Genomic DNA, 20706 nt, shown 5'->3' on the forward strand with positions numbered 1-20706 from the left:
AGATCAGGGACAGAATCATCCTTTTCTGACAACCCCTCAGAAGCCATGATAGGTTCTACCAACCGAAGGAACTGAGCCTGGGGTAAGGGCAGGCACCACTGATGTGGATCTTTTCCACCTTCAAGTGCGTTGCAAACCCCATGGGCAGTGGAGGTGGACAGAAAGGTGACGACAATAACTAACAGCAGCTGCCATCTGTTGAGCACTTATCAAGTGCAAGGCATTGTACTAGTTCTTTATTTACATTATTTAATCCTCACAACAAATTTCCAAGGGAGGTATTATTTTTGGCAAATGAGAAAACAAATGTTCAGAGATGTGGAGCCAGGGTGCAACCCACAGCTCTGACTCCAAAAGGAGAACATAAATAGCAGAATTCAATTTATATTTTAAAAATATGATAATCCCTTACTCCCTGAAGGCTTATCCTACACTTGACTCTTCCTTTCCCAGAAAACAAAATTCAGGGAGAGGAAAGCAGGGCAGGATGTACCTCATACATAAACACACACACACATTCTCATACACAGACACACACAGATCACTTATGCCTATCATTACCACCCTGGATTTCCTAGCCAGGGTGAGGGCTATGAGGGATGGGATCAGTTTCCCCAGGACCCTAGCCCTCATTCCCTTCCCTGGTGCTAAATAAAAGTGAATAAATACTAAATAAATACAACTGGAGCCCACCCTGCCTTCCCCCTCCCTCCTGTGACCAGCAGGGCAGAGGGGGCAGTTTAGACAGAAGACTGTCTCCCAGCCCCTTCCATCTACCACCCATCACTGCCTTCCAGGGCAGGAAACCAGGGCAGGGCCAGCCTGCGCATTAGGACAGAGAGGAGGGGCGGAGTCACCCTCACAGTCCCTCCCTGCACTGTGTCTTAGCATGAGGCAGCTGGAGAAGCCCCCTCTTTCTCCCAGCTAAGTCTGAGGCCCCGGTGCCCAGAAAGGGCAGCCGGGATGGTGAGGTTATTTCCTGCCCGCCCAGGGGCGCTGCCGGAGGATCTCCAGAATCTGTGCCTTGCGGTGCAGCCAGTCCTGGGGAGTGGGGCGTGGCGTTGAAGGGGCTGGCCGGGGCACGAAGAAGCTGTATCGGAGGCGTGCGTTCTGGGGGTTGCCAGCCACCAGGACCTGCAGTGTCAAGGGCTGGGCCAGTGGCCCATGGCCTGACAGTGTCTCAGAGGCCGCAGTGGCGCCGCTGTAGCGCAAGCTGACTGCTCCAGGCAGTACCACATCTGTCGGGGAGGGCATCAGCGTGTATTCACCATTGAGGGCATAGGAGCCATCTGGGAGCTTCAGGGCCAGGTAGAGGTTTCGGAGACCAGGGGTCCCCTGCTGCCGGACAAGGATGTGGGTGGCCCCCGCGGGAATAGTGACCACATTGTTGTATCCGTACCTGTGTGGAAGGAGTAGAGGGGGCTCAGCATCTTCCTGAGTCTCCTCAGCCTTTCTGAGCGGTGTTTGTATGATTGTATGTGTGCATACGTGTTGTGTAGAGGGTTGTCTCCCCAGACCTATGTGAGCTGTCCAGCCTAGATCTGAGCTACATGCACATGTGCCCTCCTTCTTCTCCTCTCTGGGCCTTTATACCTCCTCCTTATTGAGATGCCCTTCTAAGCCCACCTCCTTGTGCCTGTCCAGTTCCTATTATCTCTCCAGGAGGGAGGTCACCTCCAGGGGAACCTTCCCTGATACCCACAAGGGCTCTGCAGCAGCCCAGGCTGACACCTGTTGAACAGGTGGGACACTGTGCTGAACTTGCTTATTTGTCTATGTCCCCCCCAGACTGTAAGCTCTCTGAGAGGACAAACAGCGTTGAGTTCATTTCTGTATCCCCAGGGCCCAGAACAGTGTCCAGGAAGGTGGGAGGAGGAAACAAATAGTGAATGAACCTGAATTTTTTGAAGGAGCCAGACTGCTTGCTGCAGCTAGAACCATCCCCACCGCACACCATGCACTTGTCAAACTTCTTTTTGGAGCCAATGACACGATCACAGCCAGCATGGATGCAGCGGCCCTGGACACAGACTGAGGAGCTATCCGGGGAACAGGGGGTCCCGTCTACCACCTGAGGAGAAGAGAAGGAGTGATGCGAAGGGCTCTTCCTAAGTCAAGAGGGGCTAGTAAACCCAACAAGATGTATATCCCATTAGGGAGAGGATGTCAGGAAAGTTGGGTGAAAGAGGGGATGCGGATGGAGTGTGTGGAGTGAGCCCCAGACAGTAAGGGATGATAATCATAATGACACTAATACTGATAAAAGCTGCCATTTCCAGGGCACTCATTGTGAGTCAGCCACTGTGCTAAGTGCTTTACAAACGTGAATATAAATCTCACAACCACTATTTGAGGTTTCTAGAGATGGGACACTGAGGTTTAGAAAGATTAAGGAACTTGCCCAAAGGTACCCGGCTGGCAAGTGGAGGAGCCAAAACGAGAATCAGGTCTGTCTGAGTCTTAACACCAAGTCCTAAACCTTGACGGTAGCACCCCAGACGGACGCTAGAGGGCGGCCAACGTGTAGGAATTCTCCCCAGGGTAGGGGTGTGGGAGCAAAACTGCTGGAGCTTGTTCTTCCTTCTTCAGCCTTCCAGCTACCACCCAGCACAGGGAGGGAGTACAGGGACATCAGTGTCTCCAACAGGCCTGTCCAGTGAGGGGCGGGCCATGCATGAGCTGAATGAGACAACCAGTGTAATTTGACAGAGGAGCCCATGGAAAAGGGGTTGAAGACTTGCCCCAAAGGCCACATACTTCCCTTCTCACTGGAAGTAAGACAGAGCACTAGAAGATAGGGAGAGAGAGGAAAAGAAACCGAGGGATATGGGCAGATAAGAGTGGCGCAATTGGCAACTTCTCCAGAGTCCGGGGTTGACAGGCTTTCCAAATACCCATGGACGTATAAGTCTGAGTGGCCCCCTGGGCTGGCCTGGCCTGGCTGTGGGAATGCCAGCAACAGTGCTGTTTTGGAGGATCTTTGCCATCAGAAAGCAGAGGGACTGTTGGGGAGTGTATGAGCACAGCCAGGGCGTGGGGGCATCCTGGTCCTCACCCGTGGCTCCAGCACATAATAGTAGCCCAGCGCCTGGGCCTGGCAGGTGAGCTTGCACTGGTCCCGGGGGGCCACACCCGCATAGCGAGGGACCCAGTCCATGGGCCCTGGGAAGCTCTTGAAGAGGTCAGTGCGGTGGTTGTAGGCAGCACACTGCTCTTCACGGAAGGTCAATGCTGTAGCGGTAAAATGGACAGTCAGAGCCCCTCTCTCCTCACACTGCCCCACCAGCTGCTCCACCTCACCCCTCAGCCCTCCAGACAGCATGGCACCTCTCTGCCCCCCAAACTGCCAGGGAGTGTTCTTGAAGGGTAGAGTCACTCCTCTCAGCAGCAAGGACAGTCAACACCTCCTTGGTCCCTGCACTCAAGTGACAATCCTTCCCACTCTACCAATCCCTCTCAGCGCCTCCCGTGCCTCCCGCTCCTCACCTGAGCCAGTTGGGCAGTCCTGGGTATTGCAGGAACGGAAGCGGGTTCGCCGGCCCTCACAGTATTTGCCACCATTTCGGGGGATGGGCCGCGTGCAGTCCCGGGAGGAGAACTGGACACCACCCCCACAGCTCCGAGAGCAGTCGCCCCATGATCCCCAGGGACCCCAGCCACCAGCCTGTGGGATCTGCAGAAGCACAGAACGGAAAGGTGGGATAAATATACTCTCTCCTGGACTAAGGGCCAGTCCCTACTCCCTCAGGCCCTCTGACCCACCCCTGCCCTGGGATCTCACATTGAAGTCCTGGAGCTGGTCCATGTGGAGGCATCGGCCACCCATGCAAGCCTGTGCAGGCCCACAGGGGGTGCCATCGGCCCAGGGTGAATGTTTGGTCTGGCACATGGCGTGGCCATTGAGATGGCCAGAACACCAGAGGGCAGCACAGGGTGGCGGCAGCTGCGGACAATGGCGTGAGTCAGGCCCGAAGGTCAGCTGGCACTGTCGGTCAGCATCATAGTCCTTGCCAGGGAAAGTCACAGGCAGATGCAGGGGAGCCTCTGGCTTGTCTAAGAGACAGTGCCCTGGAAAGGAGGCAGGGGTATGATGTCAGCACTGGGTTGAGGGGTGCCAACTGATTGCCAGCTGAAAGCTTGGGCTCCCTGGGGCCCGATGGATACTAGAATCCAAACCCTAGGACTGGAAGGAGCTTTAAATAGCAGCTACAACTTATTAGATGCTTATTATGCGATAAGCATTGGTTAAATGCTTGACCAACACTATCTAATTTAATCATGGCCAACACTTATGAGGTAGTTACCATTATTACGCCTATTTTACACATCAGCTACACAGAGGTGAAGTAACTTACTCACAGTCACACACCTACACAGTCACACATCTACACAGCCGAAGAACGAATTAGGATAGGAACCCAAAGCACTAAGTCTCCCTATCTATTCAGCTTCTCATCAACAACTCTGCCCAGTAATAGTTATGCTGCTGGACTTGCACACCTCAAATGACAAGGCAGTCACCTCCTTCACAGCCAACCCATTCCAGTGTTGGACAATTCTGACCCTTAGAAAGTCAGTTTTAATTCTATTGAACCAAATTTTGCCTCCCTCAGCTGTGCTACTTATTCTGGGAGGAAGTGGGAAACACATAAATACAGCAGCATTTCTTGCCCCATCCCACACTGCAGAGGGAGCACATTTGAAGAAGTCAGTTTGGCCCATGAAATATGCAACAGAAGAGAGAGTACAGTGGGGGGCAGGAACTGAGTCCTGCACAGGGAAAGGGGTGTGCCATGTGCTTACCATAGCCATTGTCCAGGAAGTCAGTGATGAAGCGAGCACTGCAGGGGGACCAGGGCTCTTCGGGATCCACGTGAGCCATCACAGGAGCCATGACATGGCGGGAGGTGCTCCCAGGCCCATTCAGACCAACACATGGCTTTGAATTGTCATGGAGCATGTTGAAGACATGGCCTGTGAAAGCAGAGGCTCTGTTAGGGTCCAAGGGTCCCATCCCTGTGCCCTCAGGGGGCTGCAGGCCCATCATAAGCCCAGTTGCAGCTGTGGACAGTCAGATCCATTCCCCATCCCACCCAGTCCCCAATCCCCTTCTGGTGCTCTGATGGCTCCTCAATATGTAGCCCCCACTGCCCTGTCTCCCCTTCTCCCGAAATACACTCAGGACCCCTCTCTACCAACTTTTCCTTGTAGCAAACATTCCCAACCCTGAACCCATCCATTCTATCCTGACTCTTGTGAAGAATATCTCTCTCAAAACTGTGCCACCCCCTTCCTCACACATATATACACAGAGTTCACAGTAGGTTTCCATACACTATCTCATTTAATAGAAAAATCTAAACGTTTGTCTGCATTCAGAACAGAGAAGGATAATGGCCCTGGATCTAGACCTAGAGGGGAGGAAGGAAGACCTTGTGATTCCCATTTGCACCCTGATGAGCTCACTCTCGCTTCACCTGCTACCTTGCTCATCCAAGCCAGATGTCCCATGACTCCACCCCCACCTTACCCAGTTCATGAGCAGCAGTGAAGGCAGACTGGAGCCCATCATCCTCCACAATAGCACAGCTCCGAGCCGGGTCACACACAGTGCCCACATCAGCCATGCCCAGAGTGTCACAAGTAGAGACCCCACACAGATCCTGTGGAGAGGGATCACAGAAGATGCATGAGGAACCAAGACACCAGGGTCCATTGGGTTGAGATCCAGATTAGAGGGGACCTGGGCACTGAGTACCCAGCACTGTCAGGGCCCAGATAGCACTGGTGGTGTGGCTGGGCCCAGGCAGCATGTTGCATAACTCCAGGGGCAACATTTACATCACAGTCTGTGCAGTGGTGCTTCTCGGAGCTGTGTAGTGTGTGGCCTGTGGTGCTGATCAGGGCCTCACCTGACGGGTAAACAGAATGGCTGTGTCAAAGTGGTCAGGGTCCGAGTCCTCAGGGGTGTTGAGACCTCGCTGCCAGGCACAGAAGCTGCGCAGGGTCTGGGCGGCATTGGGCCCCACTTGGGGCCCTTCCTCGCCTGGCCCAAGAATCACCAGCCGAGTCACCACCAAGCTGACAGGGTTGCGGATGCTTGGGTGCTTGAAGGCCTTGGCCGCTGCTGCCATAACTGTCAGCAGGTAGCGCTTTAGCCCTGCACCATGAAATGCTGCCATCTTGTCATCTGCCACCACCAGGGTCTCCACAAATCTACTCAGTGAAGCAAAGCGCTGAGAAGACAAAAGAAGAGGAGGATCCTGAAATAGTCTCCCAGACCCATGGATCACTTCTCCCCTCCCTTACTTCCGGGGTCTGGAACTCAGCAGAGCCAGCTGGGTTGCACATATCCCACAGGAATCCTGATGGGTCTTGGTTGGGCCCTCCCCCCAACCCCAAATCCTAGGGCTTCTGTGGTAACTCTGAGAAATCAGCTGTTGGTTCTGAGAAGGGGAGAAGGAGTTGCCACGTCCCAGGGCTGTGTGGGGCCCAGAGGTGAAAAGCAGCTGGAACTACCTCTAGGAGGGGCTTTGGAGTCCCCTAGGCCTGAGTGTGGCTGGGGGCCTGCAGGACTGAGGCTAGAGGGCTGGGCTGCAACGTGTCTGCCCTGTGTGGTTGGAGGAACAATTCAGTCAGCAGCTAGGGCCAGGGCCAGATCTCAGCGTGGCGGGTGTAGAGGGAGCGTCTGGTCTGGATTAGAGCTGGAGAGGGAGGGAGGGTGGGAGGGAAGAAGGGGGGAGACCAGCAGTGGGAGAGAGGAAAGGATGGAGCCTCAGGCAGCTTTGCAGTCAGTCCACAGTGTGGGAAGGGGACTGACCAGAAAGAGGAATGGGGTGCCTCTCCTCCTCTGTGCACTCCTGCCCTAGTTTGCAGTCTGTCAAAACAATTTTGAAGGCAGCATCAGAAACCAGAGGCTAATCCCTAGGGCCTCAAACTTCACTCCTTTAGCTGATGGTGGGGGTAAAACTCAAATTTGGGACACAGAAAAGAGTCAGGGTCAAGGGGCTGTTAGGACAGCCTTATTGCTCGGGACTGTGCCAGTAGGCTGCCATGGCCAGGCAGGGGTGGTGTGGGGAGAAGGAGCCACCATTCCCAGCACAGACTCTCTGATCTACCTCTGGGAACCCTCCTGCGGATCAGTGGTCTGGCCAGGAGAAGGGCTGGGCCAGGGAGAAGCCAGAGCCTTCCCAAGAAAGGAAGCTAGTGGAAAAAGGAAAGGCAAGCAGAAGGGAGGGAAGAAGCAGAATGGCCAGAAGTGGAAGTGGGTGGAGAGAGAGTGAATAGGGGTCAGTAGGACAGATATGGTGGGAGGACACTGCAGGACACAGACTCCAGGCCTGCCTACCTTGGCTCTTCGGGGCCTGGGACTGGGATTCCCGGGAGGAGCCTTGACGTTGCACATGGGGCCCTGGCCGCTGGCAGGACTCTTCCGGCGTAGGATGTGAGCCCCAGGCCCTCCGGCAGAGTTAGGGGTGCCTCCGTCCAGGGGCTGGATGTGGAGTTCGGTCCCTCGATACTGGAGCACCCCTAACAGGGCTCCCCCGTCCCAGTGCAGAGATGCCACGGACTCCGGATCTCCGTTGATGGTGCCGGTGAGGTAGGTGCCCGGCTCTGCCCCGCCAAGAAGCTCAGGTGCCTGGCCCAGGTACTGCACCGTCAGCCCCTCGACCCGCACGCCGGGGTCCTGCTCCAGCTCTAGTAGCAGCGTCTCCCCAAAGGCAGGCAAGCGGTACAACAGCCTGGCAGGGGAGCCCAAACCAGGCACGACACTACCGTTGAGCTTCTCTGGAAACACGATCTCCTCCTCCCGGGGGAGGGGGCTGGCCGGCTGGGCTGAGGGCAGGAGGGAGGCCAGCAGCAGCAGAAGCAGCCGCGCCAGCCCAGAGACAGGCACGGTGGGGAGCAGCAGGCAGGGTTGGACTCCCCACAGCCAGCAGCCCGCCAAGCCCCTCCCGGGATGCGGGTCCGTCCGGGACATGGCACTGGTGCTGCTGCTGGGAGGGACTGAGGCCGTCTGGGCACCAAGTCCTTCACGCCCTGGCTTTGGAAAGCTCCTCTCTGCAGCCTGGGGGCTCGGACTCGTGCCAGGGTCAGAGCAGAGTTTTCAGAGGGGCTGGGGACCTTCAGAGGAGATGGAGAAAACTTGGCCCTTAGGCTTAGGAGCAGTGCCTAGTGGCCTGGCTCCTCCAAACTCTCGTCCCACACCCTCCTCTCCTGGATCTTTGTCTCTCCCAGCCTGTGCCTTCTGCAGCTTCTCTGGCCTCTCCTTCTGCACTCCCTCAGACTCTGTCTGGCTTCGCCTCTGTGCCTGCCCTGTCTCTGCCTCCTTCCGCTGTGCCTTTGTCTCTCTTCTCACTCTCTCTCCCTGTCTCTCTCTCTCTCTCTCTTGCGTCTATGAGTCTGTGGGTCTCCCCGTGGGTTCTTCCCAGCCTCTCTCCCCGCCAGCTCTTTTAAGCATGCTGAGCCTCTGCGATTGGCTGAGCTATAAGCCATTCAGCCAGAAGCTCTGTTGGTAGGACTCAGATGGGTGTCTCATTGCTTCCCAAAAATCCTAGTTTTTGTTTTCCTTTAAAAAAAAATGGGACTTGCCCAGGGGAGGGGAATCTCTAGCAGCCGGATGGATCATAGGCACTGGGCCAATTGATGACATAGCCTTTTCCCAAACCCCACAGTCGGCTCTCAGCTGTCTCTTTCCCTTTTTGGTGGGACAGAGCCCCAGGAGGGGTAGGAAGTCAGGGAAAGGGCCTGGCCAACACGCACAGAAACCACCAGGGTCCTGGGAGAATTCTCGCTCCCACTGTCTAACCTGGCATGGCCTCCTTGGCATGGCTCCCTCAAGCTGCCCTCTGCCCTGAGAGGCTGGTTTCCAACGCTGAGGCGACTGAGTGAGCTGCAGGGGAAAGAGAGTGGGGAAACAGGTAAGAAAGCATCAAGAAGGCAGAACAAAGAAAGGAGATGGCCTGACATGGCTCAGGATGGGTCCAAGCAGTTGGAGAGCTACAGGAGGCAGGGAGACAGGACAGGCAAGGAGATGGTGATCAGGGAGTACTGCCCAAAGGTAGGATGAATCGGCTTAGAATGGGCACATGAAGAGGACAGAGCATAAAGCAGGAGGGGTTAATGACTTTTCCTTTTATAGAAGGAGGATCCAGGATGGCACCTCCTCTTCTCTAATGTCTCTTCTCTCCCTCAGGCTTCCCCTTCCTGAGTTACCACTACCGGTCCCCTCCAAAGCCTGAACAGCCATTCCGCCTCCATTCCCCCCCTGGGCTCCCCCTCCCCACTTCCTGACTCCCCATTTCCCTGGCCCAGCTCCCAGTAGCTTCCCCCAGGCTCTTGGCCCTGCTCCTACCCACTCCCAACTGCCCTAACCCCTCCTCCAGCCTCAAGTCAGCCAGCCCTCAGCACCCAGAAAGACTGGCTTTCTCAGGAACCCAGATGCACCAAGTGCCAATCCATCTGAGGGAATCCCCACCTGGCTCCCTTTTCTGCCCCCACCTTGTCCTGAGAACCCAATCGTTCCTGGAATATCTAGTAATCTTTTATTTCTCATTCCCCATGGGACAAGGAGAGGGTGGAGGCAGCATTGTGTACATAGAGAAATTAGAGTACTGAGAGAATCAGGAACCCAGTGCCTGGGGTGGGGAGAGCACCTGGGGAGGAAGAGGTAGTGTTAGGGAAAAGAAGCAAAATGATTCCCTTGATTCCGGAGTGCAGAGAAATCAGGAAAGAGGTCTTGGGGGTGGACTATGAAGGCAAGGAAGTAAGGCGTTCAGAAGTAGGGGTTTCTGCTCACCCCATGCTCTGGCCACTCCTTTCCCCAGGATATCCCCAGGAAGGAGAGTGCAGTCAGCGGTCCCTTTCCTTTCCCAGAGGCGATCACCTGCCCCAGCCCCCATTCCTCTAGTCATTCTCTGCCTTGTCACCTCCTGTCCCCCACATCATATCCACCAGAATACTTCCTTTTCCCCTCCCCTCCCGCTCAGGTCATTAATACCCGCCCTGGTGCCCATTGCTTCCTGTATCACCCACCCCCTTGTGCCTGCCAGACCCATGTCTTGACCCACCACATGCCCTGACCCTGCTCCTAAGTGGAGGGGGTTGGGGCTGCAGGAGTCAGACAAAGGATGGGAGACCAGAAGGGGCAGGGGCAAGAGGAGCTATCACCAGAGGACTCTTACTGCCCCTTTCCACCCCCCCATCTGAGCTGAGGACAAAGGGGGTGACTAAGCAGCGAGAGACAAAAGGCCTCAGAATTGCAGCAGCAGTGTGTGTGGGGGTGTTGGCAGCAGGGAGAAGGCACAAAAGATGCAGTGTCCTAGGTAGCCCCCCAGGAGCTCTCACCCCAGTCCCAGCTCAAGCTGCCCCCCAGGGCCAAGCAGCACAGAGTCTATCCTGGACTTCTCTCAGGCTGGCTTAGGGCAAATAAGTGCAGTCCCCTGATCGCCCTCCCCCACCATCTCATTTACTGTGTTCCAAATACAGAGGGAGGGATGGCCCAGGGAAGGGGGGATGAGGGGTGCAGGGAGGCAGAGCCTCTGCCAGGCTCTGTGGGGGCTGCCCAGTCTACCCAGGTCCCGTCAGTTCCCACAGCCAGGGATATGGCCTCACCCTTTGGTACGGTTCCCATTAGGTCAACTCCCAGGCTAGAAGTCTGGCTTTCCCCTCTTTCCCTGCAGCTAAGAATTCCCCTCTGCCACTCTCCTGGTTTGTCTGCCCCACCCTGCTGCACTGCTGGTGGGCTGTGTCCCAGGGACCCTGTCTGGGGGAGATCTGGGGAAGGCTTCTTTCCAGGCTCAGAGTGGGAGGGCTGTGCAAACTCAAGGGGTGGCCCAGCTGGAGCTGGGCTTGGAGGCAGAGGGAGAGAATAGGAACTGGCTTCCAAGGCTGGAAAATTCTTTGTCTTCCATACAGAATTGGAATCAGACTCCTGGTGCTACCACATTTCTACGCCTTTGGCCAGGATTGAGACCTAGTCAGAAAGACTGGAGGGAAAAGAGACTGACCTAGGATAGAATTGGGGTGTGAGGCATTTCTAAGGGCACTTCCTGGATCTGTATTTCCGTAGGCTGTGGAAGCTTGGCGGGTATCAGGGTCACCCACAGGGGACCTCTCCTCATCTGGGGCGAGGTGGCCCCTACACACCCGGTCAGCCAGCTCTAATGCTGGTGGCCTTGGCGTCCTACTCTCTTTTTCGTTTTGGTTTGGCGGGAGCTTTCAGACCCGCCCAGCCCCACTTGGGCCTTCTTCCTTAACCCATTAAGCCATCTGGAAATTAGCTTTCCCTGCTCCCAATCTTTTGGGTTCGGGGAGGTAACTGGCAAAGCCTGGAGCTACCCTAGAAGAGCAGGCCTCGGACACAACCGCAGAGCGGGGCTATGACGGGGGGCGGCAGGCGGGGGGGGGGGGGGGGGCGGGGGGGGGGCCCGCGCGCGTGCGCGCGCCGGGTCGGGCGCCGAGCCTTCTCTAAGGTACGCGCAGGCGGGCTCGGCGGCAGGGCGCGGGGCGTCGCTGCCCGAGCTGGAGCGTCTCTGGCTCGCACTTAGCAAAGCCGGTCAGAAGCGGTGCGAAGAACCGCCTTCGGCCACCAGTATTTAAGCGAAAGTGACGCCGCAGCGCAGAACCCGGATGTTGTCCTGTTCGCGGTCGGCGACCCTGCCAGCTTCCAAGAGGGCGGCTGCATTGTGCCAATAGGCGAGAAGCCCACAAGGAGGCGCGCAGGAGGCACTTCCGCCCGATTCTCCTTCCCGCAGTCTGAAGCGAGTAAGATGGCGGCGCTGCGGGCTCTGTGCAGCCTTCGGGGCGTCGCGGCCCAGGGGCTGCGGCCCGGGGCTGGGGGCCGACTGCCGATTCAGCCCAGCAGGTGAGACCTAGGGCAGCCCTCGACGCGCTGTCCCCAAGGCTAGGGTTTCTCGAGTCTGGGGGCTCCACGGGCCTTTTGACCCCCTAGGAAAGAGTGACCCAGACCTGTGACCCCTCGCCCAGGCCGGCTGTCTCGAGCTCCAGGATGCAGTGGCGCCCGCTCTGGCCGAGGGAGCAAAGAGGGTCTTGAGCTCGTTCTGCCAGGGGTGAAATCAGTTAGGAGGAGACCCTGCTCCTCAATGTTAGTGATAGTGTCACCTTGCCCTTATGCCCTGCTGCTTCTCCCAAGCCCCGAACCCCATCACGGTTGGGGTGCGACTGGCGAAAAGTGTCCTTAGACTCTGTAGGGGAGGAGGAAAGCACCCCTGATGCTCTGGTGGGACTTGAGCTGAGCCAGGGAGCCGGCATGACCCCCACACCCCCACCCCGTTTCTTTTCTTAGTCTTCGGTTGACGTTGAATAAACACCTTTCTCGCATTCATGTTCACCAGATGGAAATATGAATAAGAGGAGAATTTGAAGGAGCTAGGATTCCCAACCTTGCACGCCCGGGGATGATGGGTGAAGAGGTTCCAGGAATAAGTTAGTAGGAATGGAACCTCTAGAGTTCCAGCTTGTTCTGCCAAAGCTACACTAACTCTGTGTCACTGACTTGGCATGAAGAATCCAAGACGCCCTTCCCTGGGCCCACCTGAGAGTGAATGGGAACAGGGGAACGGAGAACTGTTCAGGCCCTTTATCCAGGATCTTTAACTCCCCAGAGGTGCTCGGCAATGGCAGCCAGATGTGGAATGGGCAGAGCAGTTTGGGGGAGCTGTCATGTACCCCACCAAGGAAACGGCCCACTGGAAGCCTCCACCTTGGAATGGTGAGTGCCCACAGCTGCTGTCCCAACTCACACCCATCCTGCCGCAAGCTGATGTGTAAGTGCTCTTGAGCTCTCTGTCTTAGGCAAGTTTCAGCCCCCACCCTTTTTGCTTCTTTCACCGTGCAATTCAACAAACATAATAATAGTGATACTAGCAAGTATTTGTCAAGTACCGAAGGAAAGGAATAACATTTGGGAGAAAATAAAAAGTAGGTCCCAGCCAACCCTCGAAGATCCCTACTAAATTTATATCTTTAACTTCAGCTTTTTCCAGAGGTTCAGTATATTTCCATCTCCTTCGCTAGACAAGGTGATTTTCCCACTGGCACCTAAATGAAACCTTCCTAAATACAGAACATTTTTTTCCCCATCGAAACTAGCTCTTCCTTGTGACTTTTTGATTTTGATCAGTGGCGCCCCTATTCTCCTGTTCTCTCAGGATCGAAACTTTTTAGTCATCTTTGGCTCTTCTCTCATTGCCCTCCATATCTATGTCGAGTAAGTCACCAAATCGTGCAGATTCTTTCATAGGGTTTCATGTCTGGTCATTTCTCCTTTTGTTTTTCCGATTCATTTTGTATTAGACCTTTATGATTTCAGGAGTCTTTTCATTGGGTTCATGCTATTGATCTAGTCCCGCCCCAGCTATCCTTTACAGTGTCACCACCTTCCTCTTCCCCAAACATCATTTTACCATGTCATTCATTCTCTTGCTCAAAAACCTCCAAAGGCATTTCCAGTTACCTTTCAAAAACTTACAAGTGCTTACCGTGTGCTCAGTGTTTTTGTATGCATTATTTCACTTAGTCCTTACAAAACCCTGTGAGAGTGATACTAGTATTCTCTCAATTTTGAGGAAATTATGGTGCAGGGAGATTAAAACTTGATCAAGGACACACAGGAAGATTTGTACTTGGTCTGTCTGACTCCAAAGCCCAGGGTGAAGAATTTTGGTTGAAATGGTAGGCTCTGGTTTCAAATCTCAACTCTTCATTTACCAGTGAATAAAGTACCTACTTTATAGCATTATTGTAAGGGTTAAATGAGATAATAATAACACTGTAAACCACTTAGGGTAGTGACTGGCATGTAGTGAGTCCTCCATAAGAGTTGTTATTAATGCTACTGATAATTGAACCGCTACTCACTACTGCCTGCCTACACTAATCTTCTGCCTCTTGGCAGATAAGAGTTCCACAGATGTTTACTTCCTTGTTTCTAAGATTTGACCCGTGTTGATTGCATAGCCTGGGATGCCTCTTCTTTTCTCTACCTATCTGAATTGTTCCCTGTGTTTAAGAACCAGCTCAGATCCTACCTCTGTGAAGTCTTCACAGTGTTCTTTCCTTCCTTTATTATTATTATTATTATTATTTTTGCTGGGGAAGATTTGCCCTGAGCTAACATCTGTTGCCAATCTTCCTCTCTCTGTCTCTTTTTTTTTTCCCCTCCCCAAAGTCCTGGTACATAGTTTTATGTTCTCGTTGTAAGTCCTGGTTCTTCTATGTGAGCTGCTGCCACAGCATGGCTACTAAGAGATGAGTGGTATGGTTCTGTGCCCGGGAACCAAACCTGGGAGTGTGCCAAACTTTAACCCCTAGACCATCAGGGCTAGCTCTCTTTCCTTTCTTTAAATACTTAACGGTAAGCCACTTACTTCCTAACTTAGAAATTTGACCTGTGTTACTAGTTTCTCACATGTACTTATTTCCCAAATTAAATTGAAAGCTTCTTGAGGGTAAAAACTGTCATTTGGTAGTAGTAAGAATTAAGTATATGTTTCATGATTGGTTGGCCATTCATCAAATACATTTGGAGGGCAGTGTATCGTAATGGTTAAGAGTGTGGACCCTGGAGCTGAACGGGCTGGTTAAATCCTGGCTCTGCCACTAACTCTGTGAGAAGTTATTTATCCTTTCTGACCTCAGTTTCGCCAATAAAATGGGGAATGATAATAGTACCTACTACTCTTATGGTTGTTGTGAGAATTAAATTAATTAAAATAAGTAAGTGCTTGGAATAGTGCCTGGCACATAATAAGAACTATATAGTGTTATCTATTATTTTTTTTGTTTTGAAAAGGTATTCTGAGAGACATGAAAGAGTGAGGTTCATGGTCCGCCTCATCAGAAAGCTTGGCTCTCCCTTCCCTTTTTCCCATTTAATGGTCTTCCTGGTTATGTTGGAGATTAGGAAATTAACAGGGTGTGGAATGGTGAGCTGGAAGGTCTATAGGGAGAGGCTAACAACCCCTTGCTGTCTCTTGGGGGTTCTTAAGGGAATTACCATTTGGATCTGAACTATTTCCCACTTCTCAGATGTGGACCCTCCAAAGGACACAATGGTGTCGAACCTGACCTTGAACTTTGGGCCCCAGCACCCAGCAGCTCATGGAGTCCTGCGACTAGTGATGGAATTGAGTGGGGAGATGGTGCGGAAGTGTGACCCTCACATCGGGCTGCTGCACCGAGGCACTGAGAAGCTCATTGAATACAAGACCTATCTGCAGGTGTGGGGGGTGAACAGGGGCTGTTAACAGGACCTGGGGATGCTTTAGCTTGGGACTTTGCTAGTTTGCTGCCACCAAAACTCCAGAGGAGGAAGGTGTTGAGGGGAGTAGCCCATTGAGGTTATTAGGACAGTCTTGGTTGGGAGGATGGAGGGATGTGGCAGGGGATGCTTGACTTGGATCATCTGGATTTGGTTTGTCCAGCAGAAATGCTTAGAGTTGGAGCTACATGCCCAGCTTTTCTCTGGCTGACTTTTGGCTGGCCCCGTTACCCTTACTCTAGTGCCTCAGTTTCCCTGCTGTAGTGTCATACTAGTACGTCAAAGCTGGCGTCCCTAGGGGTCAGGGAAAGAGGAGAGAGACGTCAGCTCCCGAGGATTAACAGCTGACTCTTGTATCTTCCAGCTGCCTAGTTTGTTTTCGAAATACTCAGTGAGTCAGAGTGACCGGGAGGGAGTTTGTGACAGAGTTTGCCATTTTTAAGAGAACTCTATGACCCTAGTGATGAGGGTCAGATTTGAAGGAATTGGATCTAGGTTAGGAATCCGACGTTTTTTTCTTACTGTCATGAAGAAAGGTCTTGATAACAGAGGATGATGCAGTTAGGATTTAGAACCAGCTGACTAGAATGTGATTCCCACAGAGAGTCCAGGTTTCTGGTCCCAGGGTCCATGGAGTTAACCCCAGTAGCATTATCCCACGTCACACTGACATCAGGAGAAGAACTGGCTGTCCCAAGGAAGGATGTCTTAGCTCCTCCTCCTTCCTGTAAACTGAAGCTGGTTCGGCACACAACTAGGACTTAGCTTTTCTTGGTATTCTGGGGGAAGAACCTTTTCTACCCAACCATTCCTTCCAGAAACAAATCCCATCCTTCTTGGTGCTCTGTTTTCCTTGAATCCCTCACTCGCAGATACTCCGAAGACTAATTAACCTTTCTCCTTCGGTATCTCAGAAGCACTCCTCTTTAACAGAGGCGTCGCTTGGACCAGAGGTCTCTTGACAGTGGTGTACTGGAGCCAACTCATACTGGCTTATAAGAACAGATTGTTAATTTTCAGGAATTTTGTGAGTCAGTTGTTAAACACGGCCATTATTAAAAATTAAGTGATACTAGCTTACGATTTTATACATATTAAAAACGAAAGTAAGAAGCACTCAAAACTTATCACTTCCTTATTTTACTACATTTTACTATGTTATGCTCTTGAGATATTTACTTTTATTGTATCTGTACGGTGGAAATGCTATATAATGGTGTGCTACTCTGCCCAGGGCTGTGTTCAGTTATGTAATGTTGGTCACTTAAAATTGCCTCTGGTAGGAGTCTTTTCACCATGGAAATTGGCAAACAGCCTCTTCAGAGAGCCAGTTTTTAAACATTTAACAGCATCCACTGGATATTGGGATGCTTCATCCTGCTTTGCTAGGGTTCCTGAGACTGGGAAGGCTTGTGCAGCACTGACCTGTGATGCCCACTGAGAGCAATCCTTCTGGCAGCCAGACGGAGGGTTCCTGGGCCTGTTAGATGTGACCCAGATTCCTCCCTCTTCACAGGCCCTCCCATACTTTGACCGGCTAGACTATGTGTCCATGATGTGTAACGAACAGGCCTATTCACTGGCTGTGGAGAAGTTGCTCAACATCCAGCCTCCACCCCGGGCACAGTGGATCCGAGGTATGCCCCATCGCCTTCTTCCTGCGGCCCCCTGTGAGGACAGCACAGTGCCCCCACCACCCTCCCACTCTCCATCTTAGGAGCACTGAACCCAAGCTTAGAATGCAGACCCCAGGCTCTGCCCAGAACTGCTCTGTCAGCTCGGATCCTTGGCTCCTGTATCCTATATCATAGGATCCTCCTATGTCTTCACCCCTCTACAGTGCTGTTTGGAGAAATCACACGGCTTTTGAACCACATCATGGCTGTGACCACACATGCCCTGGACATTGGGGCCATGACCCCTTTCTTCTGGATGTTTGAAGAAAGGGAGAAGGTAAGAGAAGGAAGGAAGGATAGTAATAGGGAAGGAGATACAGGAAGTAGAGAAGATATGAAGGAGACGAGATTAAAAAGAGAGAGAATATTTAGGAGGAGAATATATATTTAACCTGGGTTATATTCTTTTTTTTAAATAAGGAACTTTTTTTTTTTAAAGATTTTATTTTTTTCCTTTTTCTCCCCAAAGCCCCCCAGTACATAGTTGTGTATTCTTCGTTGTGGGTCCTTCTAGTTGTGGCATGTGGGACGCTGCCTCAGCGTGGTCTGATGAGCAGTGCCATGTCCGCGCCCAGGATTTGAACCGACGAAACACTGGCCTGCCTGCAGTGGAGCGCGTGAACTTAACCACTCAGCCACGGGGCCAGCCCCTAACCTGGGTTATATTCTTAAGGAACTCTGTGTCATGAGGGGTTGGTTGGGCACGAGGGGACAGGGCAGTGGACCACCATGTTGTTGGACTCAGGGGCCCAGGACTTTGTCACTAATTCCCAGTGTGTCCTATCAAGATGTTTGAATTCTACGAGCGAGTATCTGGGGCGCGGATGCATGCTGCTTACATCCGGCCGGGAGGTGTGCACCAGGTGAGCAGGCTCCCATGCCTCCCTCAACTTCCAGTCCATGCCTGTATCCTCTGTGGCCACTGGAGGGCAGTGCTGGCTGATGGAAACACTAACCTTGTAGCCCTGGGGCTGGGAGGCTGAGCTGGCCTCCTTAGTGGAGGCTCTGCTATACTCACTGTCATCCTCCTTTTGGCTTCTAGGACCTACCCCTTGGGCTTATGGATGACATTTATGAGTTTTCTAAGAACTTCTCTCTTCGAATTGATGAGTTGGAGGAGGTAAGATAAGAGCCAGTGGGAAAAATCCCTCTTTTCCCCTCCAGAAGGACTTGAGGGGTTTTAGTCCCCAGTTATAAAGAAATACAGAAGTGTTTGAAGGGTATTATGAAGATATTCACACACCAGTTTTCTTGATCAACAGATGCTGACCAACAATAGGATCTGGCGAAATCGGACAGTCGACATTGGGGTTGTAACAGCAGAAGATGCACTTAACTATGGTTTTAGGTAGGAGGAATGACTTCTCTCCTTAGGAATGGGGGAGACCCAGCCTGACATCTTGGCTTCAAGAATGTGTGGCACCTTCCTTGCCATGTTCTGAGTTTGTATCCCATGTCTGGAGTGTGGGGGAGGGAAAGAGGAGACCAAGAAAGAGAGCGTGCCTACTTCCCTGGTTTGTGGAAAGTGACTCTTGTTCCCATTATACTCTTCAGTGGGGTGATGCTCCGGGGCTCAGGCATCCAGTGGGACCTGCGGAAGACCCAGCCCTATGATGTTTATGACCAGGTGGAGTTTGATGTCCCTATTGGCTCTCGAGGGGACTGCTATGATAGGTAAGGCCCAAACCCTTTATTAGGTCATTGTGCAGCTAGTTTCTCCCGTCTAATTTTTCTCTTGGCTACTTTCTTTCCCATACTTCCCAATATTTATTGGAGCTCTTGGGTGTGGTAAACTAGGCTGCTTTTCAAAGCACTTTGACGCATGAGACACCTTATTTTACCCTTATGTTATCCTTATGTCTTAGATAGAACTAGTTTGGGCTGTATTTTCTAGCTGAGAAAGCTGAGGCATAAAAGTTTGACATTAGCCTGGGATTATTCTGTCAGTAGTGCTTGAGACTAGAATCCTCCTGACCCAGTGCTCTTTCCACTAGATTCTAAGTTTCACATTCCATTCTTGTTTACTGACCCTGAATAAGATTTGCTGCTGTTTTCTTTTTTGCATTGATTTGACTCTCACCCATTCTGTATTCCAAAAAGTATTTAAGAGAGTAATTAAAGAGGGAAATACTACAGGACATGGCCTGAGAAAATTAGGAGAAGATTTGGGGAAAGACCCAAAACTAGAATCAGAAGACTAGGTTTTATATGGGTGGCCAAGCCAAGCAGAGATGCTGTTCTAGGAGAAAAGAATGAGGAAAGTTACCTAGTACTTTCCAGGTTGGCCAAGGGCATCCCTCCTGCCTCACATCTGATTCTCTGACTGCTCTGCTCTTGTTCTGAATCTGTCCACCCACTTCAGGTACCTTTGTCGGGTGGAGGAGATGCGCCAGTCTGTTCGAATCATCTCACAGTGTCTAAACAGGATGCCTCCTGGGGAGATCAAAGTTGATGATGCCAAAGTGTCTCCACCGAAGCGAGCAGAGATGAAGGTTGGCTACAGGGAGAGGGAAAAGAGGTCTTGGAAAGGGGCCAGCAATTGGGGAGAAGCATCCTTGGGTTAAATCCTACTTTTTAGTTTTCCATTTTCAAAGAATCCACTGTATAAGATTCTTAACCTCCCAAAGCCTCCTCTCTCATTCTGATCTCTGCTCACTGACTTACATGTGGGTTTTGAGTCTCCCTAAGGGTAGAGATTATTTCCTGTGGTGTGGGAAGGCCTGCGAGACAGTTTGGATCTGGCTTGTTGTTGCTCCCGTTTTTCTCTCTCCAGACTTCTATGGAGTCACTGATTCATCACTTTAAGTTGTATACTGAGGGCTACCAAGTTCCTCCGGGGGCCACATACACTGCCATTGAGGCTCCTAAGGTGAGGAAAGGAGGGAAGAAAAAGACAGTATGTGGAGTGGGTGACTGGAGATAGATGTTCAAGTAAATGCTTGTTTGTCAGTGATGGAGAGGACATGAGGGTGAATAGAGAGGTTTTGTTGGCAGAGAAAAACATTCTTCCCGTTAATGGAGGCAGCCAACCTTTTTCCTTGGACAGGGAGAGTTTGGGGTGTACCTGGTGTCTGATGGCAGCAGCCGCCCTTATCGATGCAAGATCAAGGCTCCTGGTTTTGCCCACCTGGTAAGAACCAACTCCAATGACTCCTACTCCAATAAATGAATCTAATAATTATTGACCTTCGTTGAGATTTTTATGATGTTGCCTTCCTTCTCCGACCTTTTACCCCTTGCCTAACATTGTTGCTATCTCAATCTCTCCAGGCCGGTTTGGACAAGATGTCTAAGGGACACATGTTGGCAGATGTCGTTGCCATCATAGGTACAAGGCCTATTGTGTAGTAGAGAGGTCCTAGACAAAGGGTTTGGGACCCTAATTGGGAACAGAAGCTGAACACTTCCCATTCAGCATATGCTGTGGGCATGGACTCAGATCCTCAGTCTTGTGGGCACAGTATTGCGTTCTGGATCCTTGCTAACTCCACTTTTCTTCTCCTCCTCTTGACCTAGGTACTCAAGATATTGTGTTTGGAGAAGTAGATCGGTGAGCAGGGGAAAGCATTTGATTTCCTTGCCTGTCAGCTTCCTCTGTGGGGCCTGTCCATCACTGGAAATGGAACTGTGTGTGGGTGTGTACACGTAGGGTACAGGAGCACTGAGCTGTCAGGCTTTCTGTGCATGTATTAGAAAAGGAGAAATTATAATAAATTAGCCGCCTTCTGGCCCCTATGCCCAAACTTC

At 52.1% G+C, this 20706-nt stretch overlaps 2 protein-coding genes across 6 annotated transcripts; one reads left to right on the plus strand and one right to left on the minus strand.

Moving 5' to 3' along the window:
* Positions 1–194: 194 nt before the first annotated feature.
* Positions 195–8561, minus strand: ADAMTS4 (ADAM metallopeptidase with thrombospondin type 1 motif 4). The gene is made up of 9 exons (XM_014835518.3): positions 7349–8561; positions 5913–6236; positions 5531–5663; positions 4804–4974; positions 3782–4068; positions 3487–3673; positions 3056–3231; positions 1896–2071; positions 195–1399 (listed from the first exon to the last, which is right to left on the minus strand). The coding sequence occupies exons 1-9, from the start codon at positions 7979–7981 to the stop codon at positions 973–975; spliced, it is 2514 nt and encodes an 837-aa protein (XP_014691004.3). The 5' UTR covers positions 7982–8561; the 3' UTR covers positions 195–972.
* Positions 7460–20702, plus strand: NDUFS2 (NADH:ubiquinone oxidoreductase core subunit S2). Of its 5 annotated transcripts, none has more exons than XM_070497497.1 (15): positions 7460–7600; positions 11620–11866; positions 12627–12733; positions 15052–15242; positions 16800–16920; positions 17124–17236; positions 17748–17822; positions 18002–18079; positions 18222–18307; positions 18514–18633; positions 19322–19451; positions 19733–19828; positions 20006–20089; positions 20230–20287; positions 20476–20702. In XM_070497497.1, the coding sequence occupies exons 2-15, from the start codon at positions 11772–11774 to the stop codon at positions 20511–20513; spliced, it is 1392 nt and encodes a 463-aa protein (XP_070353598.1). In that variant the 5' UTR covers positions 7460–7600; positions 11620–11771; the 3' UTR covers positions 20514–20702. The 5 variants fall into 5 exon arrangements, with proteins under 5 accessions (XP_070353598.1, XP_070353599.1, XP_014691002.1 ...); XM_070497498.1 differs by having other exon boundaries at positions 7461–7600; positions 11625–11866; XM_014835516.3 differs by having other exon boundaries at positions 7464–7600; positions 11550–11866.
* Positions 20703–20706: the final 4 nt, after the last annotated feature.

This window comes from Equus asinus, chromosome 25, assembly GCF_041296235.1.
Source record: "Equus asinus isolate D_3611 breed Donkey chromosome 25, EquAss-T2T_v2, whole genome shotgun sequence".
Taxonomy (NCBI): Eukaryota; Metazoa; Chordata; class Mammalia; order Perissodactyla; family Equidae; genus Equus; species Equus asinus.

Bases quoted from the DNA above. Each gene is read 5' to 3' on its own strand.
- ADAMTS4 (XM_014835518.3), bottom strand. From the start codon at position 7,981: ATGTCCCGGACGGACCCGCATCCCGGGAGGGGCTTGGCGGGCTGCTGG. The intron at 5,664-5,912 runs GTGAGGCCCTGA...CCCTCTCCACAG, and splicing joins CCATTCTGTTTACCCGTCAG to GATCTGTGTGGGGTCTCTAC. The intron at 1,400-1,895 runs GTTCATTCACTA...CCTTCCACACAG, and splicing joins GGCTCCTTCAAAAAATTCAG to GTACGGATACAACAATGTGG.
- NDUFS2 (XM_070497497.1), top strand. From the start codon at position 11,772: ATGGCGGCGCTGCGGGCTCTGTGCAGCCTTCGGGGCGTCGCGGCCCAG. The intron at 11,867-12,626 runs GTGAGACCTAGG...TTAACTCCCCAG, and splicing joins CTGCCGATTCAGCCCAGCAG to AGGTGCTCGGCAATGGCAGC. The intron at 18,308-18,513 runs GTAGGAGGAATG...TATACTCTTCAG, and splicing joins GCACTTAACTATGGTTTTAG to TGGGGTGATGCTCCGGGGCT.